Source organism: Parus major, chromosome 26 (genome assembly GCF_001522545.3).
Source record: "Parus major isolate Abel chromosome 26, Parus_major1.1, whole genome shotgun sequence".
Classification (NCBI taxonomy): Eukaryota; Metazoa; Chordata; class Aves; order Passeriformes; family Paridae; genus Parus; species Parus major.
The window spans coordinates 4,990,217-5,018,048 of NC_031795.1; the positions used below are offsets into that span (position 1 = coordinate 4,990,217).

Consider the following 27,832-nt stretch of genomic DNA (forward strand, 5'->3'; position numbering starts at 1 on the left):
GGTCCTGGGGTGGTGTTTGGGGTCTGGGGATTCCCAGCCCCCGTGGCCAGCTGACCCCACTCAAAGGCTCGAGGTGTTTTGGGAATGGCTCGGAGAGCAGCCAGGGGAGGAGGTGACATTGGGGACATGGCTGCAGGCGCAGGCCTGGATGGGCCATGGCTGCTGCTGCTGCTGCTGCAGTGATTTGTGAGCGTGGCCAGTGGTGACAGGCGGGATGTGACAGCAGCAGGGAGGGGCGGCTCGGCCACCACAGCCCTGGGCACTTTTTTTGGGAAATGCCAATGAAATCTCTGAGTGTCCAGGGAAGGGGCTGGAGTGGCTGAGGGAGCTGGGGGCGCTCAGCCTGGAGAAAAGGAGGCTCAGGGGGGACCCCCTGGATCTCCATGAGGGGAGGGGGCAACCAGGGAGGGGCCGGGCTCCGCTTGCCATCCCTGCGAGGGTCCAGTTCAGTGGATGTGGCGCTTGGGGACACGGTCTGGCGGTGCTGGGTTAATGGCTGAGCTCTGTCATCTTGGAGGGCTTCCCAACCAAAACTTTTCCATCATTCTGTGGAGGATCCTAAGCGTGGGATTAGCGGGGTGCTCGGAGCAGGGGACACCATCCCTGGTGCCAAACCCCATTGTTGGTGTGGGACTAACAGAGCAGCAAATGAGGCACCGAGGGGACCCCCTGGGGGACATGGGGACTCCCTGGGGGACACGGGGACTCCCTGGGGGGACACGGGGACTCCTAACACCCACGCCATCGCTGTCCCCACAGCCACAATGAAAGGCGGAACACCTTCCTGCACCCAGTGACGGGACAGGTCCCCGAGGACACCTCCAGGCTTGACTTGCCAAGGTGGGTTGGCTCCTGGTCCCCTCGGTTGGGGTTCGGCAGCCAGGGAGGTCTGGGAAGGGTGGGAGGACAACTCTGGTGGGCTGCAGAAGCACAGACCCGCTGATTCTGCTCTCTCGTGTCACAGACAGCGCTCGGACATGTCCAGCAAGGCGGGCAGCAAACGTCCGGCCACCGTCCCCAGCGAGCCCCCCAACCACGCCATGGTGGCGGAGGTGCCCCCGGAGCGCCCCGGAGGCCGGGTGAGTGCCCGGGGCAGCGCGGCAGGGCTGGCACCGGCTCAGGGATTCGGGCACCCCAGCCCGGGCACTGAGCATCTCCTCTCGCTCCTCGCAGGCTCCGCGCTCCTCCCGCAAGGGCATCGCCTTCGGGAAGCGCTCCAACTCCATGAAGAGGAACCCCAACGCCGCCGTCACCAAGAGCGGGTGGCTCTACAAGCAGGTACCCCCCCGTGCCATCCCCGCCCGGCCCCGCAGAGCCCCGGGAAGCCCCGCTCTCACTGCTCCTCTCTCGCAGGCCAGCTCGGGGGTGAAGCAGTGGAACAAGCGCTGGTTCGTGCTGGTGGATCGCTGCCTCTTCTACTACAAAGGTACGGCCGCCCCCGCAGCTCCTGGCCGCCCCGGCGTGCCCCAGTGCCACCGGCACAAAGTCCCAGGCTCTTTCCGCGTGTCCCCACCCTGTTTTTTTCCCGGTGTTTGCCGCGCCGAGGGGTTAATCCCGAGTTTTCCCCGCCTCCCTGGCAGCTCCAGGGCTCGCATCAATAATTGAGGAGGTTGTTTGTGAGCCAGGCAGAGCTGCGGGAGCAGCAACAGGCAGGGAGCCGATCCCACAGGTGGGACGGAGCATGAGGGGGCTGTGCCAGGGGTCCCCGCGTGGGTGTAACCGCAGGATTTGTCCCCCCCAGACGAGAAGGAGGAGAACATCCTGGGCAGCATCCCCCTGCTCAGCTTCCGCGTGGCCGCCGTGCAGCCCTCGGACAACATCAGCAGGAAGCACACGTTCAAGGTCGGTGCCTCTGCCAGGGCTTGCAGGGGACAGCGTGGAGCTGGGTGGCACTGGGGTGGCGCTGGGGTGGCGCTGGGGTGGCGCTGGTGATGCTGGCAGGGTCCCTGCTGCTCTTGTGGCTTTCTTGGTGGCGGCGCATGGAGCTCGCTGGGGTGACCGCGGTGGGTCGGACCCGCGTCTGCCGGGGAAACGGGGACACAGCAGCGTCCCCAAGGTCACCACCCGCCTCTGCCGGGCCCTGCTGGGTGCTGCCATTCCTCTCCCTGCCCTGCTTTCCCCTCTCCATGGCTGCTGCCCCCGCCGGCCTCTGCCAGCGGCTGCTCCCGGAGCCGGGCACGGAGCTGTGCCCAGTTCCAGCCCTGTTTTAGCTGCTTGACAGCCTTGGGCTGGGCCAGGGGAGGCTCAGCTTGGACAGCAGCAGGAATTTCCTCATGGAAAGGGCGGCCAGGCCTTGGAAGTGCTCAGGGAGGTTTGGAGTCCCCGTCCCTGGAGGTGGCAGCTGGAGGTGGCACTCAGGGCTCAGGGTGGGCATCGGGCACAGCTCGGACTCGCTGATCCCAGAGGGATTTTCCAGCCTCAATAATTCCATGATTCTGTGAAATCCCTGCTGACACTGCTGGGGGAAAACCTCACAAAGCTGCTGCCCACACGCTGATCTCGGCAGCTGCTGGGTGTGGGAGGACGGTTTAGTCCGAGGAAGGGCAGAGAGGTTCCCACCGCAGTCCCACTGACCCCGTGCCTGTGTTTCCTCCTCCTCCTCCTCCTCCTCCTCCCTCGGTGGGCGAGGATGCCGGGACAGGAGGGGTTTCTCGGTGCCACCCACCACGCCAGCACCCAGCCACCACCACCTAGGTAGTACCTTCTTGTGTTTCTGGTGCATGCAGAGGCTGAGGGACCCCCGGGCTCGCTCTGCTCCCCTGCTCCCGCTAATCCCGGGGATGCATCCCTTCGATTTCACCTCTTTCTCTGCCTGCAGAGCTTCCAGAAGTGCATGGGGTGGCTCAGGAGGTGACCCCAGCTGGGCACGGTGGCTGCATGCTCTGGGGAGGATGGAAACTCAAGGGAGGGGTTTAATCAGACCTCATTTTTCTGTTTTAGTTCTTTTTTATTATTATTATTTTTAATTTTTTTCAAGAGATTGAACCCTGGGAATTCTTTCAGGAGGAAAACTCCGATTCCTCCCTTTTCTTCCTCCTCGCTTTCACCCACCCTTTTCCAGAGAGGGGGGAAGGTGGAAGCTTCAAAAAGGCCCTCAGATAAAAGGCTCCTTCCAGCATGTTCTGGGCAGAGAATGAGCACCAACGTCTTGGATCAAAACTGAACCTTTTCCTCCCAAAATATTTCCTGGGCCGAGAAACCACCTTCCCCCTCACCCTGCATGGATGATGCTCCTCCGGTGCTGCCGCTCTTGCTGGGACCCTCTGCCACCCCAATATTGGGGTGCTGCTCCTCTTGGGGGGAGCGCTGGTCCCAAAGAATCCCTGGGGGTGACTCCAAGGGGGATAAAACCCCGCTGCGAGGGGCCTGCAGAGCTTTCCTCCCGCTCGTTGGCTGCACGTGGAGGGAAAGGAGCGCTCCTGGAGTGGCAGGATGGGGTTCCAGGCTGGAAGCAGAGCTCTCACCCCCGTGTCTGTGTCTCTCTCCCCGTTCTGTGCCCCCACAGGTGACGGTGTGCTGGGTGGAGGAGCTGCCGGCGCGTAACGGGCAGTCCCTGTCTCCCCAGGCCGAGCACGCCGGCATCCGGACCTACTTCTTCAGCGCTGAGAACACAGAGGAGCAGGAATCCTGGATCCAGGCCATGGGCGAGGCTGCCCGCGTCCAGATCCCCCCGACACAGAGGTCAGCGCCCGGGGATGCGGTGCTGTCCTTGCTCCACACCTGGGGACGTCTTGGGGCGTGAGGGACACCTTGAAGGGAGCTGGGGAACCCCACAGAGCTCAGGGAGGGACAGGTGGCACCACCAGGTGTCGGTGACCCCTCTGTGGTGTCTCGGCACCCCCAGGCATGAGAAGCCAGACTCGGAGAACATCCCCCCCAGCAAGCACCACCACCACCACCACCACTGCAACGCCGCCCTCCGCGAGCACGCCAAGGCCGAGCCCGACGCCAAGACCCGCGGGGAGGGCGACGGCCGCGGCTCGGAGAAGATGGAGCGGAAGCCGGCGGAGCGGGTGGACGGCAGGAAGGAGCCTCTGGCCAAAGCCAACGGCCTCTCCGGACAGGAGCCGCCCTCGGAGCCGGGCAGTCCCTACCCCGAAGGGCCCCGAGGGCCGGCGAGCGCCGAGCGGCCAGCACAGCCCAACGGGTGGCCGTACCCCTCGCCCAGCCGGCCCGGCAGCACCGCCTTCCCCCCAGGGGGTGACGGCGAGAGCGGGGCCCAGCGCCGGGGTGTCACTCCCAGGTCCCACCCTGAGAAGGTGGCCCAGCGCAAGAGCTCCATGACGCAGTTACAGCAGTGGGTGAACTCCCGCCGCGCCACCGGGCCCCCCGAGGAGCTGCGCAGGTGAGGGGTGGGCCGGGATGCTCCTTTGCTCCGGGTTTGGTCCTTCTGGGAATGTTCTGCCCCTTCCCTTCTCATTTTTTTCTCTCCTTTCTTCTTTCTCTCCCCGTGCCAGCTCGGAGCTGGGCGTGGGACATCCCCAAAAGCCAAGGAGGGTGGGTTGTAATGGGGGGTCCCTGGGAGGAGAGGGCCAGGATGGGGAAGCCACCACAGGGTCCTTTGGAGGAGGGATAAGAGGACAGGAAGCCACCAGAGGATCTCTGGGACGAGGGATGCCAGGGTACGAAGCCACCTCAGTGTCCCTGCAGGAGGGATGTGAGGAGAGGAAGCCACCACCAGATCCCAGAGAGGAGGAATTCCACAAAGGGCAGCTCCTGGGATGAGAGGGAACAGGAGGGAAGGCCACCACAGTGTCCCTGGGAGGAGGAATGACGGGACAGGAAGCCACCTTGGTGTCCCTCAAGGAGGGATACAAGGAGAGGAGGCCACCATGAGATCCCAGAGAGGAATTCCATGCTGGGAAGCTCCCATGGAGTCCCTGGGAGGCGGGATACCGGGACAGAAAGCCGCCTCAGTGTCCCTGCAGAAGGGGCACAAGGAGAAGAAGCCACCATGAAATCCCAGAGAGGAGGAATTCCATCAGGGAACATTCCCAGAGTATCCCCAGCAGATGCAACCCCATGAGGGAAACTGCCACAGAGCCCCTGGCAGGAGGAATTCCATGAGCACGGAATCCCTGGCAGGACAAAAGCCACCCATCCCTGGTGCATTCCTGGGACAGCATCCCCGCCGTCCGAGCCGCCTCCTCTCGCGCTGTCCTTGCCCACCTGGCTCTCACCTCCCTCTCCCCTTCTCCAGCCCCACCAGGTTTTACCCCGTGTCCCGCCGGGTGCCCGATTATTACTCGCCCTACTCGCCGCAGTACCCGGAGGAGTACCAGTACTACCCGCCGGGCGTGCGCCCCGACAGCATCTGCTCCATGCCCGCCTTCGACCGCCTCAGCCCGCCCTGGGCGCTGGAGGACAAACGCCACTCCTTCCGCAACGGGGGTCCCTTCCACCCCGCCTTCGGCCGCCAGGACGTCCCACTGTGGCTACCAGCACCCTCCAGGCCGCCCAGCTACCTGGACGAGGTGGACGCGGCCTCGGGCTCGCTGCGGAGGATGTCGCTGCAGCCGCGCTCGCGCTCGGTGCCGCGCTCGCCCAGCCAGGGCTCCTACGGCCGCGCCAGGGTTTACTCGCCCGTGCGCTCGCCCAGCGCCCGCTTCGAGCGGCTGCCGCCCCGCGGGGATGAGATTTACGCCGACCCCGCCACCTTCGTGATGCGCAGATCCATCAGCTCGCCCAAGGTGGGCAGCGCACCTGTCCGGGCAGGGAGGTGGGGCAGGGGTGTGGCCGCACCCCGGCTGTGTCACCTCTGTGTGCACGGCTGGCCACAAAGTGCCACCAAGGCTGTGGCTTGTGGCAGAGGGTGGGTTTGGGATCCCCACTGCCATTGGGATGGGATGGGATGGGATGGGATGGGATGGGATGGGATGGGATGGGATGGGATGGGATGGGATGGGATGGGATGGGATGTGGTGCTCAGGGACACCCCAAGTTGTGCTCCCAAGCAGGGAGCACTGATGCCCCTCTCCCTCTCCTGCCCTCTCCTGTGCTTTCTCCTCCTGATTTTGGGGTGGGGGTCCCCTCTCTCCACAGTACGATTACCTGGGTGACAGGCGGCCCGTCCCAGCCGGGGTGTACCCCTACCACTTCCCGGCGTCCCCCACCATCCACGACAAAATGGTACGTACCCGCTGTCCCCCGGGGTGACCCTGTGAGGGGGGGCACAGACCCCACCCCGGGGACGTGGGGCAGACTGGGGGGTCCTCACTCAGGTGCCAAGGAGGAGCCAGACCACTCCAGGGGCAGCTTGGCGGGTCAGAGCTGGGCCTTTCATTGGTGTCTCCACTCCCTCCCGGCCATTTCCGAAGGAAATCCATGTGGGAAGGCCCCTCTGTAGCAATGGGACACCCTCGGACCCCCAGGGTGGTCCCTGGCTGAGGCTGGCACTCCCCAAACCTCTCCCGCTCTGCTTCCTCACATCTGGCCACAGCTGCTTTGTTCTCCTGCCTCGTGTCCCCTCCCGGAGCTGGGGGGTGACACCGGGAGGTCCCCGCAGATCCCAAAACCCCGGGACAGGACCGCCAGAGGAGGGAGAAGCCTGAATTTCACCACACCCCACCCATGCCGCCCATCCATCCCCGCAGCCGGAGGCAGGGTCTCCCCAGGAGAAACAAAAGATAAACAAGAAACCAGCTGCTCAAGGGTGTGCGGGGGGGCACATTCCCGGCAGCATTCCCGGCAGCATTCCCGGCCCGGGGGCCATTCCATAGGCTCCCCCCTAACCGCTTTGCTTCTTCTTTTATGTGTTTCGCTGCTCGTTTCTTGCCTGCTGGCTCCTGGTAGGATGAACTTTTAGACCTTCAGTTGCAAAGAAACCTAGAATATTTGGACCAGCAGGTAGGCGGAGCTGGCTGCCAGCCTCACCTCGCCGGCTGCTTCTCGTCCCACCCCCGCCGTGTCCCTGTCGCCTCCTGCCATCCATCCCCACCCCTCCCGGCATCCCAGCAGCATCCCAGCAGCACCAGCTGTATTTTTATTTTTTGGTTTGGCTTCTTCCATCCTCCGCATCCGTAGGGCCGCTCATGGCTCGGCAGAAAAGCTCCCCCCACCGCGACCTCCGGCCTCTGTGTGGTGTGGTGGGGATTTCTGGGGGGAGTTTTGGGGGTTTTGGGGCAGATTCCAGCGTTTCTGGGAGTTTTCCTGGTGTTCAGGGGGTGCTGCGGGTCTGGGAGACCCCAGGTTAGGGCTGGACACCTGCAGGGTGTCCCCTGTGCCCAGGGGTGGCAGGTGACCCCTGGGGACCGTGGTGACGTGGGGGGACCTTGGGGATGAAAGGTTTGGTGCAGGTGGACACCAATTGACCAAAACCCAGCAGCTTTTGGGGGCTTTTGGAGGAAAACCTTGATTTTGCCATGGGTTTTTGGAGGAAAACCCTGAATTTGATGGACACCAATTGACCAAAACCCAGCAGCTTTTGGGGGCTTTTGGAGGAAAACCTTGAATTTGAATGGGGTTTTTGGAGGAAAACCCTGAATTTGAATGGGGTTTTTGGAGGAAAACCCTGAATTTGAATGGGGTTTTTGGAGGAAAACCCTGTTTTTGAATCAGGTTTTTTGGAGGAAAACGCTGATTTTGCCAGTGAGTTTTAGAAAAAAAAACCTTGATTTTGCTGGAGGTTTTTGGAGGAAAACCGTGTTTTTGAATGAGGTTTTTGGAGGAAAACCTTGACTTTGCCAGGGGTTTTGGAGGAAAACCTTGGAGGAAAACCTTAATTTTGAATGGGGTTTTTGGAGGAAAACCCTGATTTTGCCAGCGAGTTTTAGGGGAAAAAAAACCCCTGCTTTTGCTGGAGGTTTTTTGGGTTCAGGTTTGGAAAACCCTGATTTTTCCAGTGGCTTTTTGGAGGAAAACCAAAACCCAGGGGTTTACCAGAGGGTTTTTGGAGAAAAACCGTGATTTTGTGTGGGGTTTTTGGAGGAAAACCCTGATTTTGCCAGCGATTTTTGGAGGAAAAAACCCAGGAGGGTTTTGGAGGGGGCACAGCCGTGTCCAGGCAGGGTCTGAAGCCGCAGCTGGGCACAGGAGCTGCAGCCCCGGCCAGGTTGGCACGGAGGGAGCTGCACGGTCCCATTTGGCTGCAAATCTGCGGTGGCCGGGATCTGTGTCCGCCTTGGAGCGGGGCCAGGTCCGGGCAGGAGCTCTCGCTGCAATAAAAGCTCCCCGCGCTGTCTCGCAGCCGCCGGCAGCGCCGCAGCCTCTCCGCGCCTCTTTAAAACGCTCCCTAAAAGGGTTTGGCATCTCCTCCTCCTCTTCCAGCGGCCTCTGGAGAGGCTAATTCAGAGTGACGCTGTCAAGGGCCTCTTTTCAAACATCCTCCTGCTCTGTTTTCTCTCTCCTTCCTCGCCCACGGCTCCCCCAGCTGCGAGTTTGGGCACTGCTTTGGTGACAAAAGTGTCGCCCTTTGGATTTCAGCGGTGCCAGGGCTTCCCTGGAATGTCCTGCTGGGGCTGGGGGCTCTGGTGCTGGTGGCTTGAGTGGCTTTGTCACCTGGCACAGCTGGCTGGGGACAGTCTTGTCCCCTTGCAGTGGCACAGACCTGCCCAAACCATGCCTGGCAGCGGGGATGTGCCATTCCCGGTGCCACCTGGAGAAGGGGACGCTGCTGTCCCCAACCCCAGCTCTCAGCCACCTCCCCAGCACCCAGCGTTCATTTGCAGGGCCGTGCCAGTCCCGGCTGGGCAGAGAGCTGTGGGGCAGTGCCAGGGGCTGTCCGTGTGTCCGTCCGTGTGCCGGGCCACGCTGCTGCCGTCCCCGTCCGAGCTCGTGTCTGTCTGTGCCGTCTGCTCCGAGCTGGCTCTGTTTTATCCATGTTTTCCCCCCAAAATAAACCACACCAAGCAGCCACAGCAGCGCGGGGCCACAGCTGGAGTGCCTGGGCCATCTCAGGAGGTGGCATTTTGCATCCTGAGGGCTCCTGGACCGGTCACCGCTGTCACAGCCGCGTGTCCCCGCTGACCTGTGCCCTTTCCTTCCCTGTGTGCCGCAGATGAGCGAGAGCGAGACCCTCATCACTATGGTGAACAGGATGGTGGAGACCTCCTCCCCTAGGGCCCAGCTCTACATGCAAGTAAGGCTCTGGCCACCGGGCCCCGCATGGCTCGTGCCACCCGGGGTCACCTCCTGCCACCCGGGGTCACCTCCTGCCATCGCCACTCGCTCAGCAGCCGCGGCATCCGGCACATCCCGCTCTCGGGGGACGCGCTGCTCCATCCCAGGCTTTGCTAACCCATCCATGAGCCATTCCAAGCCGGCAAATCCTCGTGCTGGTAGCGCGAGGTGGGGACCGAGCCACCCCCGGGGGACCCTCGGGGACCGAGCCACCCCCGGGGACCCTCGGACGGAGCCGCCCCCGGGGATCTCGGGTGCGCGGGGCTTGTCTCATCCTTGTTTTGCAAGGAGAAGGTGTGGGGTGACAGGAATGCAGCTCTTAAAGCAACGGGATAATTCCTGAAACAGGGACAGGGAATGGCCTTTCCCTCACCCCCGGAGGTTCCTTCTGTCCCCAGCACTGGGACATCCCTGCGATGTCACATCTCTCGAGCCCCCCAGTGTCACCCACCCTGCGTTGAGCCGCCCTGGGCACTTTCTGGATGGGATTTTCCAACAAAACCCGGCGCCTGTTTCCATCTGCTGCTGCCAGGGAAGCGCCGGAGGGTGAACCCGGAGCTCCCGGGATGCTGCTCCGGCTGGCAGGGCTCCCTGCCCGGAGGCCGCCTCATCCCGATCCACCCGGCTCTGCTTCCAGCCCCGCGGGCATTTCCCAGATCCGGATCCATTTGCATCATCCCGGAGTTTTAAATGGCTCCAAAGCACCCTCTCTGCTTTCTAGCAATAATGATCCCCTCCTTCCTATCTCGTGCCTTTCATCTCCATCTCTGGGAGGCAGCTAATTGCTGAAGGTCCCATTAGTAATTGAGATTTCCAGGAAAGGAAAATGACTCACGGAGGAGCCGGGCGGGGGTAAACAGGCCCTGCTGCCGCAGCAGCTGCTGATTTATAGGTGCTCCCACTCCGCCGAGGTGGAATTACAGCTCAATCGCGCTGCCTTTGTTTTCCCTGCCGCTGGAAATGTGGCGGTTAATGATTCACGAGCTCCTTCAGCTCCGCGGAGAGGCTGCCGCTGGATCATTCCCATCGGGAATGGGCAGGGAGAGGTTGTGGCTTCATCCCAGTGAATCCCGACTGATGGGGAGCTCGGCTCCGGTCTCCTGTTCCCGGCTGAGCTGGAGCAGAGGTTGGGCAGAGCTCAGAATAAAGCAGGGGTTTATTGAAGGGCCTTAAAGGACACACCTTGGGCTACACCCAAAACGGACCTAAAAATGGTCACCAAATGGTCACGATCACATTTTTATCAGTTTTGGTCCATCTGCAGATCGGGGCTCGTTGTCCAATTACAGCTCCAGGTTATGGAGTCCCATCTTTGTTTTCTCTCTTCATCTTTGTTTCTGCTTTTGGGCCGGAAACTTGTAACGATTGTCCTTGGAGTCAAGCTGGAAAAGGAATTGTTGTGTCTGCTCTGCGAAGAGATCTCTCTGACACTGAATATGAAGCTCAAAACTCCACACCTGGGCAGGGCACGATATGAAAAACGTGAAAATTAAAACTTAAGGCATCAAGAGAGGGGCTGGGAGCTGCCTTCCCTTCCCTGGGCGTCCCCGGAGGGCCGGGCTCACCCCTCGCTCTGCTTGCAGGTGACGCCGTTCCCGGAGCCCTACAGGGACACCCTGCACCCCTACAAGATCAGCGAGCAGGACACCGATGTAAGAGCCAACCCTGTCCCCTCTGTCCCCTCTCTGTGTCCCCTGTCCCCGCAGGCAGAGCTGTGCCGGTCGCTTTGTGCTCCTCAGGGATAAATCTTCCCCTGAGTTGAGGTCTTGCCCCATTTCCCAATTTGTCACCCCGAAATCCCTGCGATGACAGCAGGAGGTTGGAACCCCCATCCCCATCCCTCCCAGGCCATAAATCCCATCAATCCTGGCTGCATCCCTCTGGGATTCTCATCCTGCTCTTCCTCTCCCTCTTCCTCTTCCCGGCTGGCACAGAAGCTGCTGGGGAAGCTCTGTGAGCAGAACAAGGTGCTGCGGGAGCAGGAGAGGCTGGTGCAGCAGCTCCGGGCTGAGAAGGTACGTGGTGGCACCTCAGGTGGCCACGGGGGGACCACGTGGTGGCACCTGCGTGGTGAGGAAGTGACCCAGTCACCATGGGAGGGTTTGGGTTGAACCTGGACAGCCAGGTGTGCATGTCCCGTGTCACCCTGAACCTGAATTCAGGTGTCAGTGTCCCCTGTCACCTGAACCTGGACAGCCAGGTGTGTGTCCCCTGTCACCCTGAACCTGAATCCAGGTGTGTGTGTCTCCTGTCGCCCTGAGCCTGGATATCCAGGTGTGAGTGTCCCCTGTCACCTGAACCTGGACAGCCAGGTGTGTATGTCCCCTGTCACCCTGAACCTGAATCCACGTGTGTGTGTCCCCTGTCACCTGAACCTGAATTCAGGTGAGAGTGTCCCCTGTCACCTGAACCTGGACATCCAGCTGAGAGTGTCCCCTGCCATCCCTGGGTTGAAGGGTCATTAAAAACATCTCGTTCCACTCACCATCCCAGGTTCTCCAACCTGGCTTTGGACACTTCCAGGGAAGTGGCAGCCGCAGCTTGGGGACATTTCTGAGCTGGGGGAGAGGCTGTGGCACTCTGGGTGTGTTATTGAGCAGCCAGGACCTCGTGGCTCCATCTGTTCCCACAGGAGAGCCTGGAGAGCGCCCTGATGGGGACACACCAGGAGCTGGAGATGTTCGGGAGCCAGCCTGCCTACCCAGAGAAGCTGCTGCACAAGAAGGAATCGCTCCAGAACCAGCTGATCAACATCCGTGTGGAGCTGTCCCAGGCCAGCACGGTAACGGGGGGAACTGGGGTCCCTTTTGTCCCTTCCCCCTCCCTGGGGACAAAACAAATCAGGCACAAGTGCCACCTCAGCTCCTGCTTCTGTCTGTGCACCTCAGAGCTTGTCCCCACTGCTGCCACCCCCTCCCCAGCTCGGGGGGTTGTGCTGGGTGCCAAAGACCCCCTGGTCCCCCCCACTGTCCCCTCAGGCCCTGGCAAACAGCACGGCCGAGTACGAGAGCCTGGAGAGCGAGGTGTCCACCCTGCACGATGACCTCTGGGAGCAGCTGAACCTGGACATCCAGGTGAGAGTGTCCCCCTGTCACCCTGAACCTGGACAGCCAGGTGAGAGTGTCCCCTGTCACCCTGAACCTGGACATCCAAGTGAGAGTGTCCCCCTGTCACCCTGAACCTGAATCTATGTCACTGTCCCCCTGTCACCTGAACCTGGGCATCCAGGTGAGACTGTCCCCTGTCACCCTGAACCTGGACATCCAGGTGTGTGTCCTCTGTCACCCTGACCCTGAATCCAGGTCCCCTGCCATCCCTGGGCTCCCCATGGAGATGACACCCCACTCTGCCCCCCACCAGTGGGTTCTCCATGCCCAGCCCTCATGTCCAGCTTCAGCCACCCTGGGCACTTGGGTGCCATCGAGGGGGGCAGCCCAGAGTCCCCCCAGCTCCTCCCAGCCCAGCTGGGTTCTTGGGGAGCAGATCCAGGGCTTCCAGCAGGATAAAAATCCTGGATGTGATGGTTCAGCCTCAGCCAGTTCCAAAGGCTCACTTTGGGGTTGGGGTCCAGCCTGGTTTGGGGTTGGCACTGGTGTCCCTGGGACCCCTCTGAGCTCTGCCTTTCCCCCCATGCAGAACGAGGTGCTCAACCGGCAAATCCAGAAGGAGATCTGGCGGATCCAGGACGTGATGGAGGGGCTGAGGAAGAACAACCCCTCCCGTGGCACCGACACCGCCAAGCACAGAGGTGAGGGGGGGCTGTCCCTGCCTGGGGCATCCCTGGTGGGCTCCTGCTCTGGGAGGTGAAGACCCTCATTATCTTACAATTATCTTATAATTAATTATCTTACCATTATCTCATTCCTGCTCTTCTCCACAGTGGCCCTGGGCCCCTCGGGCACGTACAGCTCCAACAGCCCCGCCAGCCCCCTGAGCTCTGCCAGCCTCACCAGCCCCCTGAGCCCCTTCTCCCTCATCTCCGGCTCCCAGGGATCGCCCACCAAGCCCGGCCCTGGCGAGGTCAGTGACCCTGGCTGTCCCCTCTCGGCCACCAGCAGGGGATTGGGGGCTGCTGGCCACCGGGCACGGAGCTGCCTCCCCTCGTGGCTCTGCTGGGGACACTGTTTTGGTGACGTGGATGGGCCGTGGTGTCACCCGGTGACTTTGGGCTCCATGGTCCTTGCAGGGCTGTGGGTCTGGAGGGACGGGAGATGCTCAGCTCCAGTTTTTTTCCAGGAGCAGCTCCTGGTGCCACCACAGCCACTCTGAGTGCCCTCACCCAGGGCTGCTGTCACCTCCACTCACAGGACATCTGTTTAGGGCAGAATTTGAGAACTCCCCAGCTCCAGAGGTGCCCCCAAGAGCTGCCAAGAACCCTTGGGCAGCCCCCAAGCCCTGCCTGGCCCCGGGGACGAGTTGCAGGATGTGGGACAGCCAGGGGGACACCCCGGAGTCACCCCTTCCTCCATCCCTTTCTCCAGGACGCTCCCGCCGTGTTTCACTTCATTCTCTCTTTTCTAACTCTCTGTTCCTTCTCTGCTCTCACGCCTCCCGCTCCTGCCCGCCCCAGGAACCAGGCCCGCCTCGACCTCCCCTCCCCAAGTCCTACGTCCCCCTGGAGTCTCCTCCGGCCGTTCCTCCGCTCCCCAGCGAGAGCCGCCTCTGGCCCTACCCTGCCTCCCCTTCCTGGCACCAAGGAGAGGCCAAGCGGGGACAGGTACCGAACCCTGCGGGGTCTTCCTCCTCCTCCTCCTCCTCCTCGTGACACAGAAGGCGCTGGGATGAGGCAGGAGCCGGAGCTTCCCGCCCCAAATCCACAAGGATGGCGTGGAGGTGGCGCTTGGCACGGGGACAGCTCTGTGAGCTGCAGCGCTGCCACCCCTCCAGTGTCCCCAGCAGGTCACCGCGACAGGGATTGTCCCCTCCTCCTCCTCCTCCCCCTGGGGAGGTTGTCCCTGGTTGTCCTCTCTGCTTTGCTCTGCCCTCTGTCGCTGTCCTTCCGTGTCGCCACTCCCCGCGGGGTGCCGGCAGGCTGCGAGCCCCCAGCTCCGGGGCAAACCTGGATTTGGGAATTCCTGGTGCCACCTCGGCTGTGTGTGGGGGGACACGGGTGACACGAGTGTCCTCACAGCCGAGGGTCGGGATGGGTGACCGTGGAAAAGCAGCGGCTGTGCCGAGCTGGGAAGGGACGCGGTGCCAGTGCAGGTGGCACTTCCAGCTGCTGTGGGTGACACTTCCAGCCGCTGTGGGTGGCACTTCAGCCACTGTGGGTGACACTTCCAGCCACGAGTGGCACTTCCAGCTGCCGTGGGTGGCACTTCCAGCCACAAGTGGCACTTCCAGCTGCCATGGGTGGCACAGTGGTGGCTGTACGTGGATCCAGAGGTGTCATGTGCAGACAGGGGGACACACGGGGCTGCTGTCACATCCCTCTCTCACCCCAGCAGTTCCTGGGCTGTTCCCATGGGATGCAAGAGGGGGAGGACCCCAAAAATGTCCCTTTGCTGGCTCTCATGTCCATGTGTGACCCCATGGGCACGGGAGCCCAGCACAGAGCCATGATGTCCCTGTCCCTCAGCTCCTGGTGGCCGTGGAGGGATTGTCACCCTGTAAGAACCTTTGTCCCTTCCTGTGGGGACAGTGGTGGGGACAGCCCAGCCCTGGCAGGATGGAACATAGCAGGGACAAGAGCAGAGCCCCTTCAACCCCTGTCCCCACAATTTTGGGGTGCTCTGGTCCCACCTGGCTGCTGTCCGTGTGTCCATGGTGTGTTTGTCACCCCAAGAGCAGCGGGTGTCCCCAGGCAGAGCGTGCCCCCCGGCAGGACTGGGGCTCACTGGGGACCTTTCCTCCCCTCCACAGCCCAAACCAGGCTTCGAGCAGAGCAAGAAGGAGCCCCCCCGGCCGAGCCCCCCCGGCCCCGCCCCCGAGGCGCTCCCGCAGAGCCGGCCCGAGCAGGACGGGGACAAACAAGCGGCTCTCAACAAGGGTACGGCACTGGGGACACCCCGCAGGACCCCGGGGGTGGCAGCGGGACCCTGCCCCGGCTCATCCCGGCATTGTGGTCTCCCCCGCAGTGGGAATCGTCCCCCCCAGGACCAAGTCTCCGGCGGAGGATGAGGCGGTGCCCAGGAGGAACGGCCTGGCCAACGGGCTGGGCTCCCGGGTAGGGCTCGGCTGGAGGGGCCGGGGGCTCGGCTGGGGGGTCTGGGTGAGCCCAGCGGGGCTCTGCTGCAGCCTGGGGACAGGAGCCTGTGGCTTTGTGGCTCCGTGTGTCACCATCCACCTCCTGGAGACCCCCCAGGCTGAATTCAGCACCTTCCCTGCTCCCGGGAGTGACATCCCTGGAGTGACATCCCGGGAGTGACATCCCGGCAGTGACATCCCGGGAGTGACATCCCGGGAGTGACATCCCGGCAGTGACAGCTCAGCGGCTCCCGGCAGAGGGGGGTGGCACTGGGAGGATGTGGCCGGCCACCAGTGGGTCACCGCGGGGCTGGGACTCGTCCCCAGGAGAGACCCAAGAGCGCCGTGTTCGCCACCGAGACCAAGGTGAAGATGAGCGTGGAGGAGCAGATCGACCGCATGAAGCGGCACCAGAGCGGCTCCATGAAGGAGAAGCGGCGCAGCCTGCAGCTCCCCAGCCCCCAGCAGCTCCCCGGCCCCCAGCCCGACCCCCCCGGCACCAAAACCCCCGCTTCCTACAAGGTGGTGAGTCCCTGAGCGCGGCCGGGGGAGCGGCGGGGACACCGCGGGGTGGCACAGGGGACAACGCGCCCGCCCGCCCCGTGGGGACGCTGAGTGGGGCGCGGTCCCTCGCAGGTGCGGCGGCACCGCAGCATCCACGAGGTGGACATCTCGGACCTGGAGGCCGCGCTGCGCTCCGACGAGCCGGGCAAGGTGTACGAGACGCCGCAGGAAGAGATCGCCCGGCTGCGCAAGATGGAGCTGGAGCCGCAGCACTACGACGTGGACATCAACAAGGAGGTGAGGATGGGAAGTCCCCGAGTGTCCCTCAGCGCGGTCACAGCGTCCCCCCGCCTCGGGCAGCGTCCTGGAGCTGTGTCCAGGCGGGGTTTGGGGGTGGCACAGGGCACTTCCTCAGCTCGCCCCACTGTCCCCAGCTGTCCACGCCGGACAAAGTCCTGATCCCTGAGCGCTATGTGGAGCTGGAGCCGGAATCGCCCCTCAGCCCCGAGGAGATGAAGGAGAAGCAGAAGAAGGTGGAAAGGATCAAGACCCTCATTGCCAAATCCAGGTGAGGCTGCAGCACCGACACCAGCCGTGCCAGGGGTCATCCTGAGGGGAACTGACCACCCTTCTCCATCCCTTCCCTGGCCATTCCGAGACCACCCATCCACCTCCACCCCTTCCCCGCCCATCCCAGGGCACCCCCCCTCTCCACCCTTCCCATCCCACCCCGGGGATCCTGGCGGTGGTGCTGACCCCAGGTGCCGTTCCCAGCCTGCAGAACGTCATCCCCCTGGGCGAGGGGGAGGTGGACACCCCCCAGGACCCTGAGATGCAGCTGCAGGAGCAGGAGAAGAGGATCGAGATCTCGTGTGCCCTGGCTGCCGAGGCCTCGCGCCGCGGCCGGATGCTGTCGGGTGAGGAATGGGGGGCTTGGAGGGGCGGATCCTGCAGATCCCTGGGAGAGTCAGGTGCCAAGGGGGCAGGAGGGGGAAGGCAGGTGCGGATCTGGCAGCATGGCGAGGGGTCAGCGAGCAGGAGAGGGGTCAGCCTTGGGTGATGCCAACAGCTCCTGCCCGCCCCGAGATCCCGGGATGGAGCAGCAATTCCAGCCGGGCACGGCTTCCAGCGCCCGGTCGGGAGCGTTTGCGAGGGTGGGAGCGCCTGGCGGGGTGACAGGAGGTGGCATGCGATGGCTTCAGGTGGCACGGCGCGGCTGAGCAAGCACGGTGGCACCCCGTGCAGGGAGGTTGTGGCGGCACCCCATGGCCAGGGAATTGTGGTGTCACCCCGTGCCGGAGGGGTTGTGGTGGCATGGACTGGCACCTTGTGGCCACGCATGGCGATGCTGGGGCGGGGGGATGCTGGTGGCGCGCCGTACCCAGGTGAGCATGGTGACATCGTGTAGCCGGCTGCCCGCGGTGCCACACCGTGCCTTGTCCATGAGGAGCCCGGCCGGGAGCTCACGTGTGCGTGCTGTGCCCAGCTGTGGCTCTGTCCCTCTGCCAGCTGTGACTGTGTCCTTCCTGCCAGCTGTGGCTCTGTCCTGCCAGCTGTGACTGTGCCCTGCCAGCTGTGACTGTGCCCTGCCAGCTGTGACTGTGCCCTGCCAGCTGTGACTGTGCCCTGCCAGCTGTGCCTGCCTGCCCTGCCCAGCTGTGGCTCTGTCCCTCTGCCAGCTGTGACTGTGTCCTGCCAGCTATGCCTGCCTGTCCTGCCAGCTGTTGCTCTGTCCTTCTGCCAGCTGTGCCTGCCCGTCCTGCCCAGCTGTGCCTCTGTCCAGCTGTGATTCTGCCCTACCCACGCTTGCTTCCCCCCTTTCTTCCCTCCCTCCCTGCCCCTGCCCTCTCCCCTCTGCCCTCTCCCCACTGCCCTCTCCCCACTGCCCTCTCCCCATTGCCCTCTCCCCATTGCCCTCTCCCCTCTGCCCTCTCCCCATTGCCCTCTCCCCGCTGCCCGCGTCCTTCACGCCCCTCTCCCGTTTCTCCTTTCCAGCTCAGTGCGCTACCCCCAGCCCTCCCACCTCCCCAGCCTCCCCGACTCCACCGACCAACCCCCTCTCGTCCGAGCCGCCCCGGGCCGCCGACAGCAGCCACCTCATGCGGGTGTGAGCCTGTGACGTAAGCACCTCTTCTCTCTGACGTCATCCCCTCGCTGCCACGTCAGCCCCGGCTCCTCCATGGACCGAGTGTCCCCAAGCCCCCAAGGCTAAGGGGCCGTGAAGGGTGGAAAAAGGGGGGGCCCAGCATGAAAATTGAGGGGTGTGGGGGTGTCACAGCCTCCCTGGGCCGAAATCCCCACCGCGATTTCCACGAGGGGGTGGGCGCAGGGTGGAGCCCCCCCAGCTCAGCCCCTCTGTCCCCCCCACCCCAGCTCAAGCCCTGGCTGCTGCCGGCGCCATCAAGTTCCACGGGGCCACCTTTTAGTCCCCTCCGGCGGTGACACCGAACCTCTCGCCACCGTCCTCGGTTCTCCCGGACCCCCTTCCCTCCCTGCGGCGGCGACACCACCGGGAGGTGCGGCACCGACGGGAGTCCCCGTCCCAAGGAGACGGGTGGGGGCTGGGGGTTGTCCCCAAGGAGCCCCCAGAGCTGTCAGCGGCCACAGGGACACACCTGGACAGCTGTGACAGCGGCCACCGGCCCAGCGGCGAGCGCAGGACTCCTGGCACGGCCCCCCGAGGTCTGTGAAGGGGCTCTTGGCGTGGGGACCCGCCTGTCCCCGCCACGGGTGGTGCTCCCACCTTCCAGCGGACCTGGATGCTCCTCCTCGGCTCCTCAGGAGCCCTTTCCCTTCCCTGAGCTCTGATCCCGGCTTTGGAACCCGTCTGTGCCACCACCGGTGGCTCAGCCGGAGGAAGAAGGGGACAGGACGGGTGGAGGTGGCTCCGGGGGGACACGGAGGTGCCCAGGGCGCCCCAAGGGCTCTCCGAGCGCGGGGTGGGAGCTCTGGGCAGGGATGGGGACGTTGGATGGGAGCAGAGCAGGGAATTGGGGCGCCAGGTGGGATAACGGAGCTGTGGGAACCACGAGGACCCCGCTCTGGAGGGTGGGGACGGTGCTGAGGAGGCGTTTGGGGACAGCAGGGTCGCCTGGGCTGCCCCCGTCCCGCTGTCACCCTCCAAAAATCCCTTCCCGCGGCTCTCCAGCCCCTTCCAGCAGTTCGGATCTCCTGTAGCAAATTCCCCTTTTCTTTATCATCCTGGAGGGTGGGATAAAAGCAGAATCCCTGGAAGGATGTGAGGGTGGCAGGGAGGACGGAGGCAGGAGCTGGATCCCAAATCCCAAATCCCATCCATCCCTCCTGGCCCGATCCCAAACCCCCTCAGGACCTCCCTGCATCCCAATCCCAGTTTAGCAATACTTGTAGGATCCCTGGAGCCCTAAATCCCGCTTCCCCAGCCTCCCTCAGCCCCTTTAGCTCATAAAGCTGGCCCTTTATTTTGCTATTTACATGCCTTAATATATGTTTGATGGAAATTCTACATTTATAATATATATCTATATTTGGTTTTCCTCTTCTTTTCCCGGGAAAAAAAGCTCGTGCCGAGCTCTCTCTTCTCCGCAGGATTTGTTGGCGCCAGCCCTGCCAACAACAAAAAAAACAAAGATTCTTTGCCAATTTATCAGAGGGGGGAGGAAATAATAATAATAAAAATAAAATAAATTAAAAAAAAAAAACCAAAAAAGAAGGAAAAAAAAAAGGAAAAAAAAACCTATTTAAAAATATATATCTATTTTTTCTGCTTTTATTAAAAGCAAATTTATTTAAAATAAAATATACAGAGACTGTAAGTTTGAAGAGAGGATGAGTTTATTTTCCCTGTGTCCCCTCTCGGGTGACTGGGGCAGACCCCCCCCCCTTACTCTGGGGACACCTTGGGGACATCCTGGGGTGGCTGTGGGGCAGCAATTCCCATCTCCAGGATCCAGAGAGGATGAGGAGCATCCCAAAGCTCTCATCCCGCCCTTCCCAAAGCCTGCTGTCCCCAGGGCGTGACCCGGCTGCGATTTTATTTTATTTTATTTTAAAATAAAATAATAATAATAATAATAAAGGAAACCTTAATTAATTAATTTTATTTTGGTTATTATTTTTCATAAACACTTCATAAAGCAGTGACTTGTTAACCCGGGAAGGATTTGCATTGGGAGGAAATAAATCTATTTATGCATTCGGGGAGGGTGGGACGGGAGGGATTTGGTTTTCTGGGATATTTTCCTAGCGGTAGAGAAATAAAAATATCTATGAAACAACCATGTTTTCCTGTCTTTTTTCTTTTCCCGGGGTGAGTTTGGATATGGATTTTAATGTTGGGTTGGAGAAGCAGGGGGTGCTGGGGCTCCAGAGACGGCGCCTCCTCCCTCTCCCTGATTTTTGGGGATTTGTTTTCCCACCTGGGTTGGTTTTGGTGCTTGGGAAGGGATAAAATTCCCATCCCAGGGCTGATTGTGGGGTAAATTTTGGGAATGGCTGGGTTTGGGTGGCTCTGGGGTGACAGAGGTGACACGGGGACCCTGTGGTGGCTTGGGGGGAGCCGGTATTCCCACACCTACCAGCAAATCCCGGGAACCTCGGCATTCCCAAAACTGTCCCATGGAGCAGCCTGGGATCCATGGGAATGCACGTGGACTCCTGGGGACACTGCAGGGACCTCTGCTGTCCCCTCGGTGCCACTTGGCCACCCCAAGGAAGCCACAATCTCCCTGTTTTTCCCTATCTTAGGGATCCATCCCATCCCTTCCCATCCCAGGCAACTCATTCCACCATGAGCCACCATGTCCCCTGAAGCCACCATGTCCCCTGAAGCCACCGTGTCCCTTTTGGAGCCACTGTGTCCCCTCCAGAGCCACCATGTCCCTACAGAACCATCGTGCCCCTCTGGAGCCACCATGTGTCCCCTGAAGCCACTGTGTCCCTTTTGGAGCCACCATGTCCCCTGAAGCCCCTGTATGTCCCCTGAAGCCACCATGTGTCTCCTGAAGCCACCATGTCCCCTGAAGCCCCTGTGTGTCCCCTGAAGCCACCGTGTGCCCCCTGAGGCCACCATGTCCCCCTGGAACTACTGTGTCCCTTTTGAAGCCCCCGTGTGTCCCCTGAAGCCACTATGTCCCCTGAAGCCACCATGTGTCCCCTGAAGCCCCCGTGTGTCCCCCTGAAGCCACCGTGTCCCCTGAAGCCACTATGTCCCCCTGAAGCCACTGTGTGTCCCCTGAAGCCACCATGTCCCCCTGAAGCCACCATGTGTCCCCTGAAGCTCCCGTGTGTCCCCTGAAGCCCCCGTGTGTCCCTGAGGCCACCGTGTGTCCCCTGAAGCCCCCGTGTCTCCCCTGAAGCCACCATGTGTCCCCTGAAGCCACTGTGTGTCCCCTGAAGCCACCGTGTGTCCCCTGAAGCCACCGTGTCCCCTGAAGCCACCACGTCCCCCTGAAGCCACCGTGTGTCCCCTGAAGCCACCACGTCCCCCTGAAGCCACCGTGTCTCCCCTGAAGCCACTGTGTGTCCCCTGAAGTCACCATGTGTCCCCTGAAGCCACCGTGTGTCCCCTGAAGCCACCGTGTCCCCCAGCGGTGGCTCTGTGGGCGTTCCCGAGGCCGTTAATGATTCCCAGGATGACGTGGGGACTAAAGGGCTTTTCCAAGGGTCACTCTGGAAGTGGCCCTTGCCCGGCCTCGCCCGGCCCCGTCACCGCCAAGATGGTGTCCCTGAGCGACTTCCAGCGTAAGCAGGCACGGGGTGGCCGTGTCCCAGCGGGAATTCCTGTCCCAGCTGGAATTCCCGTCCTGCGGGATCCGGGAGCTCCGTGGGGACGTTTGGCAGCTCCCAGTCCCATCTGGATGGGGTGTTTGGGGCAGGGAGGGGTGGGATGGAGAAGGGGATGGGCTGGGGCTGTGGAGGTTTTCCAGGATCATCCAGGGATCATCTCCAGCCTTTGCTGGAGGGAAAGGGAAAAGGGAAAGGCTGGATGGGGTTTTCCTGGTGATCTTTCCTTTGTGGTTCCTGATCTATCCAGTGGCCTCGGGGGTTTCTGGGACCTCCTCCAGGCCTGGCCTGGGTGCCAAGGCTGTCCCTGAGGTCTGGGAAAAAATCCAAAGGGTATTTTTTGGGAAGGAACGGGATAGGGAGGTGCTGGGAGCCGGGGTGTGGAGCCGAGCCTTTGCCCCTGCTCTCCCATTTTCCACAGGGATCGGAGTGGGCCTGGTCGGCTTCGGCCTCTTCTTCCTCCTCTTTGGGATCCTCCTGTACTTCGACTCGGTGCTCATGGCTTTTGGGAACGTGAGTAGGGCCGGGCTGGGCGTCCCCACAGCTGGGACAAGGAGCTGCGCTGACCCTGTCCCCTCCCTCCTCCCAGCTCCTCTTCCTCTCCGGCTTGGTCTTCATCATCGGCTTCCGGAGGACCTTCACCTTCTTCTTCCAGCGGTCCAAGCTGAAGGGCACCAGCTTCTTCTTTGGGGGGCTCATCGTGGTCCTCATGCGGTGGCCGATCCTGGGGATGCTGCTGGAGGCCTACGGATTCATCTCCCTCTTCAGGTGCAGGATGGGATCCTCGGGATGAGATCCTCAGATGGGATCCTCAGGATGGGATCCTCTGGATGGGATCCTCGGGATGGGATCCTTGGGATGGGATCCTCGGGATGGGATCCTCGGGATGAGATCCTCGGGATGAGATCTTCGGGATGGGATCCTCGGGATGGGATCCTCGGGATGGGATCCTTGGGGTGATATTCTTGGGATGGGATCTTTGGGATGAGATCCTCAGGATGGGAAACTTGGGATGAGATCCTCAGGATGAGATCTTCAGTATGATATCCTTAGTATGGGATCCTTGGGATGAGATGAGATCCTCACGATGGGATCCTTGGATGGGATCTTTGGGATGGGATCCTTGGGATGGAATTCTTGGGATGAGATCCTCAGGATGAGATCCCTGGGGTGGGATCCTTGGATGGGATCCTCAAGCTGCAGCCTGGGTTTGGAGGATGCTCCCCGGAGCTCAGCAGGGCCTTTTGTGTCCACACAGGAGCTTCTTCCCAGTGGCTTTAGGGTTCTTGGGCTCGCTGGCAAACATCCCCCTGCTGAGCCAGGTGAGAAGGGGCTGGGGACCCTTCGGGACCCTCAGTCCCTGGCTGGGATCCATCCCCGTGGATTTGCACAGGAAATGTCACTGTGGTGTCCCCAGAGCTGCTCGGGTGGGTTTTCCCGCTAATCCTGCTCTGTCCCTGTCACAGCTCCTGCAGAAAATGGGGGACAGCGGCTCCATGGTGTGACCTGGCCAGCCCTGGGCCGAGCGGCTGCAATGGGACGGGCTGAGAGAGCCCCAGGCCGGGCTGTCCCCAAGAGCTGGTGACTCTCTTGTCCCCAAGACCCTCAGTGCTGGCCAGAGCCACCCCCCAGCAGGGACGGTGTCCCCTCCCTGTCCCACAGAGCTCCTGAGCCAGGCTCCAAGGTCTGAGGGCTGTACCAGGCTGGATTCTGGAATTCTTGCAGTTATTTAATACTTTTTTCTGTGAAAGATTTAATTTAATAAAAAAAAAAAGACGTGTGAGAGCGAGCCCAGACTTGGCTCCTTTCCCATGGCTTAGGGCTTGTCCCAGCACTGCACCTCCCGATGTCACCAGGAGGCATCGTGGCCATGGCTGGAGGTGGCACAGTGTGGCACAGGGACACTTCCATGGCTGGAGATGGCACGGGGACACTTCCATGGCTGGAGGTGACACAGGGACATTCCCGGGGCAGGAGGTGGCACAGGGACACTCCCACGGCTGGAGGTGACACAGGGACATTCCCGGGACAGGAGATGGCACGGGGACACTCCCATGGCTGGAGGTGACACAGGGACATTCCCGGGGCAGGAGCTCCCCCAGCATCACCTCAGGTGAATTTAAGGGAGTTCTTCCTCCCCGGCTGCCGGAATTCCTCTCCCCAGCAGAGCCGGTTGGATCCCTCGGCACCTCCCCGGGCTGCGCTGGATCCCAGCCAGGTTTCCAGCAGCGCTCGGAAGGCTGGAGTTTAATTAAACCCAAAAGCAATCACATCAAAGCTGCTCCCTGCGCAGAGAGCCCTCCTTAACGAGCAGGAATTAATTAATGACTTGGAGCTGAACCTGTTCCCTCTGGAGCCCAACGGGAGATGGCAGCTCTGTGCCTGTTGTCACCTGGACATCCCCATTGTCACCTGGTTGTGCTCATTGTCACCTGGTCGTGCCTGTTGTCACCTGCCCATGCCTGTTGTCACCCAGTCATGCCCATTGTCACCTGGCCGTGCTTGTCACCTGGTCGTGCCTGTTGTCACCTGGTTGTGCCTGTTGTCACCTGGTTGTGCCTGTTGTCACCTGGTCATGCCTGTTGTCACCTGCCCATGCCTGTTGTCACATGGTTGTGCCTGTTGTCACCCAGTCNCCTGTTGTCACCTGGCCATGCTTGTTGTCACCTGGCCATGCCTGTTGTCACATGGTTGTGCCTGTTGTCACCCAGTCATGCCCGTTGTTACCTGGCTGTGCCTGTTGTCACCTGGCCGTACCTGTTGTCACCTGGCCATGCTTGTTGTCACCTGGCCATGCCTGTTGTCACCCAGTCATGCCCGTTGTCACCTGGCTGTGCTTGTCACCTGGTCGTGCCTGTTGTCACCTGGCCATGCCTGTTGTCACCTGGTTGTGCCTGTTGTCACCCGGTTGTGCCTGTTGTCACCCAGTCATGCCTGTTATCACCTGGCCATGCCTGTTGTCACCCGGTCATGCCTGTTGTCATCCAGTCGTGCCTGTTGTCACCCGACCATGCCCATTGTCACCCAGTCATGCCTGTTGTCACCTGGCTGTGCTTGTCACCTGGCCATGCCTGTTGTCACCCGGTCATGCCTGTTGTCACCCAGTCATGCCCATTGTCACCTGGTCATGCCTGTTGTCACCTGGCCGTGCCTGTATTCACCTGGCCATGCCTGTTGTCACCTGGCCATGCCCGTTGTCACCCGGTCATGCCTGTTGTCACCTGGTCGAGCCTGTTGTCACCTTGCCATGCCCGTTGTCACCAGCCCAGCTGTGCTCCAGGTGAAACCAGGGCTGGGAGCAGCTCTGGGCTCGTTTGGGCACCCAAATCCCAGCTCCGGGAAGGGGATCCCAGTTTTTGTGTGCTTTGATGGCAGCAGGAAGGGGAAATGAGATTCCTGGCAGGAATTCGGAGGCTTGGAATCTCCTCAGTGCCTCCGTTCCTGTATTGCTTTGCTCCAGCTGAAAATTCCCAACTTTTCCTGCTGGGGATTCATTTTGAGGCCTCCACCAGGAGGAAGAGGAAGATTTCCAGAGGAAGCGTGTGCAGGATGAGGAGATTCCCGAGGTTTAGGGCTCCCATCATTGTGGAGGAGCAGGAAATGTGCCCAGGTGCTGGGAGGTGCCATCACCTCTCCCTGCTGGGAAAACCAAACCAAGGATGAGGAGATTCCCTGGATGGAACCATGGAAGGGTTTGGGATTTTAGGGATCTTAAAGCCCATCCCATCGCACTTGGGCCACTTTCCCTTATCCCAGGTTGCTCCAAACCCCACCCAGACACTTCCATGGAGCAGCCACAGCTTTTCCAGGCTCGGAATATCTGCAGGGAATGGCTGGGAGCTCCCTCAGCTGGAGCTCCTCTCCAGAAGATTTTTGCTGGGAATGTTTTCCCCCCGGCTCCGTAAATCCTCTCTCTGGCAGGGTTTTGGGTTCAGGCACAAGCTCCGGGTTTGCCCTGACGTCAATCCCCGAATTCCCCTGGTGCTGGTGCCATCCAGAGCCTCCACTAAGCCCTTCCCAAAAGTTGTTTTTACCCCGGAGCTTTTCGGTCACCCGGAATGAGGATCCTCACGAGCCTCCTGTGTTTTCACAGCCAGTAAAAACCGGGATTAGGAAAGCTGGAAAATGCCCAGGAAGAGCAGAAATTCACCTCCTTTTCTCTGTGCTGCTCCAAAAAAAAATCCCTCACGAAATCCGAGCTGCTCAGCCAAACTTCCCAGTGATTTTTGTTTGGAGCTGGAAGAGCTAAAAAATTCAGATTTTATTTTAAGGAAAGCACCCACTCAGCCTGACAGGAGAGAGGAATGAATTTATCCATCGGGAAGGCGATTGTTCCTCTCTGGGAAATGTTTTTCCTTTCATTCTCCCTGAAAAACAGGCAGGAAAATGACTGGGGAACAATTCCCTGATATTTCCAGAGGAGCTGCTCTTGGTGGGCTCCGTAATCAGATAAAACCCCGGGATTTTGTGGAAAACTGCAGCAGGTTCCTCACATGGATCCACTTCTGCCTTTCCCTGACACCCTGGAATATTCTGTGCTTGAAAATTCAATTAAAGGATGTTTTGGGGCTGCATGGGAAGAGTTCAGGACCTTCCCTATGGATCTGAAAGGTGGGGAATGAACCCAGCATTGTCCCAGAGCTGCCTGATGTCCCTGTCCCTTCTCTCCAGTGTCCCTGTCCTTCTAACCCCCCACAAAACCACTTTTCCAGTTTTTTTAAACCTTTTCCATCCCAGCTTTGGCTCCAGGTTGGCAGAGGGGTCTGGGAAATTCCTTTTGGGGGTTTCCTGGCACTGGGAAGGTGTCCCCAGATTCCTGGAGCTGGGACAGCCACCCCAGTGGCCACCCCAAGGCAGCAGCCCTTGGATCTCTGATGGATTTGGGGAAGTTGCTTTTCCCCGTTTCCCATCCAAGGGGGTTTTGGGGCCATCCCAGTGGCAGGGAAGGGTTGTCCCCCATCCCACAGCATTTCCCAGCTTATCCCCCTCTGGATTCCCCGCAGGAGAGGGGTCCAGCCGTGCCCAGAGCATCCCAAATCCTCAGGGATCCTGCGGATGTGGCTGCCCTGGATCAGAAGGGATGGGAAAAGTGGGATCCCCACGTCCCCACATCCCGGGACCCCTTTTTCCTTTGAAATGCTGCTGCCCCCGCGGCTTTTCCAGTGGGGAGAGGAGCTTGGCAAAGCCGGCAGAGCCCGCGGGATGCCCGGGCAGGGATTTATGGCCGCGGGATCCCTGCCAGGCCCTGCGGCTCCTGACCCCGCTCCCTCCCCGCAACCTGCGCCGGGCCACGAGGCTCCCCGGAGTGACGCAGGGACACGGGTCCTGCGTGGGAAAAGACGTCAGGGATGGGGGCAGAGCCCCGTGGGGCTGAGCCCTGGGGCCTGCCGGGGTCAGCAGTGCCCTGGCAGCGAAATCCCACCGGGAATGAGGCGCTGAAGCCCCGGGTTTGAGGGGAAAGTTGTTTGGAGTTTTATGGGGTGTGCCCTGGACTGGGGTGACAAATCCCATGAACGGGAGCGTGATTGTGGGGCTGGGGGTGAATGCGTCCTCGGGGTTCATCCAAGAACATTTTTATTGCCTTTGCAGTCACTTCCCACCGAGATTCCCGAGGTCAGGAGACCCTGGGAGCCACGGGGCTGATCCAGCACCTCCCACCCCGAGCTGGGCACTGCCAGGGGGGGACACGGTGACATGGGAACGGGGGCGGGGGCACAGCTGGAGGCTCCTGAGGGATTCGAGCAGCGTCTCCCTTCCCAAACGCCAGGATCTGATCCCAAATGGAGCAGCTGTGATGAGTTTGGCCATTCTCTGCTCCAAGCACCAGCCTTGGTTTAACGGAGCTGGGGCTGGGGGGGCTCCCCAGAGGGCAGAGGGGGCTCGGGGGTCTTCACTCGGTGTCTCCATGGCCAACAGGGCCGAGTGTCCCTTGCTGTTCCCATTCCCTTGGGGAGAATCCCGTCATTCCCCTGCAGGTGGAGTTTGGGGACATCTCCTCGGCCAGGATGGCACCCAGACCTGTGCCAGCACCCAGCAGGGACTCGTGTCCCTCACACTCTGTGGAGTGATTCCTCAGCTCCGAGGAACGTGGGATCCCATCTCCCAAATATCCACAGCTCCCCTGGTCCCATTCCCACCGGGCACGTGGGGGGGTTCTGGCTGTGCCACCCTCCCTGGGGACTGTCCCAACCTTCCCAGAGTTCTCCATGGCATTCCAAACCTTCCCCAAGTTCTCCATGGCATTCCCAACCTCCCCAGGGCT

The 27,832-nt window shown here is 61.2% G+C and overlaps 2 protein-coding genes across 12 annotated transcripts in view; both read left to right on the forward strand.

The window, feature by feature from the left end:
* Positions 1-19,832, forward strand: part of PLEKHA6 (pleckstrin homology domain containing A6) — a 150,689-nt gene extending 130,857 nt beyond the window's left edge. For 4 of the 11 annotated variants that reach the window (XM_033519953.1, XM_015650615.3, XM_033519954.1 and 1 more), the window contains exons 2-27: positions 760-840; positions 965-1,079; positions 1,174-1,278; positions 1,354-1,426; positions 1,742-1,842; positions 3,506-3,681; positions 3,845-4,345; positions 5,201-5,690; positions 6,043-6,129; positions 6,793-6,846; positions 8,996-9,076; positions 10,701-10,769; positions 11,052-11,132; positions 11,750-11,899; positions 12,096-12,191; positions 12,754-12,865; positions 12,998-13,137; positions 13,688-13,834; positions 14,980-15,106; positions 15,195-15,283; positions 15,631-15,828; positions 15,940-16,104; positions 16,242-16,375; positions 16,582-16,724; positions 17,803-17,927; positions 18,181-19,832. In XM_033519953.1, the coding sequence (XP_033375844.1) occupies positions 978-1,079; positions 1,174-1,278; positions 1,354-1,426; positions 1,742-1,842; positions 3,506-3,681; positions 3,845-4,345; positions 5,201-5,690; positions 6,043-6,129; positions 6,793-6,846; positions 8,996-9,076; positions 10,701-10,769; positions 11,052-11,132; positions 11,750-11,899; positions 12,096-12,191; positions 12,754-12,865; positions 12,998-13,137; positions 13,688-13,834; positions 14,980-15,106; positions 15,195-15,283; positions 15,631-15,828; positions 15,940-16,104; positions 16,242-16,375; positions 16,582-16,724; positions 17,803-17,918 (3,537 nt within the window). In that variant the 5' untranslated portion in view covers positions 760-840; positions 965-977 and the 3' untranslated portion in view covers positions 17,919-17,927; positions 18,181-19,832. The remainder of the gene's footprint in view (positions 1-759; positions 841-964; positions 1,080-1,173; positions 1,279-1,353; positions 1,427-1,741; positions 1,843-3,505; positions 3,682-3,844; positions 4,346-5,200; positions 5,691-6,042; positions 6,130-6,792; positions 6,847-8,995; positions 9,077-10,700; positions 10,770-11,051; positions 11,133-11,749; positions 11,900-12,095; positions 12,192-12,753; positions 12,866-12,997; positions 13,138-13,687; positions 13,835-14,979; positions 15,107-15,194; positions 15,284-15,630; positions 15,829-15,939; positions 16,105-16,241; positions 16,376-16,581; positions 16,725-17,802; positions 17,928-18,180) is intronic. The other 7 variants (XM_015650617.3, XM_015650616.3, XM_015650620.3 and 4 more) reach the window with 7 other exon arrangements.
* Positions 19,833-21,445: 1,613 nt separating this feature from the next.
* On the forward strand, positions 21,446-23,353 carry GOLT1A (golgi transport 1A). Its single transcript, XM_015650532.2, has 5 exons — positions 21,446-21,528; positions 21,992-22,083; positions 22,160-22,338; positions 22,829-22,892; positions 23,037-23,353. The coding sequence occupies exons 1-5, from the start codon at positions 21,504-21,506 to the stop codon at positions 23,073-23,075; spliced, it is 399 nt and encodes a 132-aa protein (XP_015506018.1). The 5' UTR covers positions 21,446-21,503; the 3' UTR covers positions 23,076-23,353.
* The last annotated feature ends 4,479 nt before the right edge of the window (positions 23,354-27,832 follow it).

Bases quoted from the DNA above. Each gene is read 5' to 3' on its own strand.
- GOLT1A (XM_015650532.2), top strand. From the start codon at position 21,504: ATGGTGTCCCTGAGCGACTTCCAGC. The intron at 21,529-21,991 runs GTAAGCAGGCAC...CATTTTCCACAG, and splicing joins GTCCCTGAGCGACTTCCAGC to GGATCGGAGTGGGCCTGGTC. The intron at 22,893-23,036 runs GTGAGAAGGGGC...TCCCTGTCACAG, and splicing joins ACATCCCCCTGCTGAGCCAG to CTCCTGCAGAAAATGGGGGA.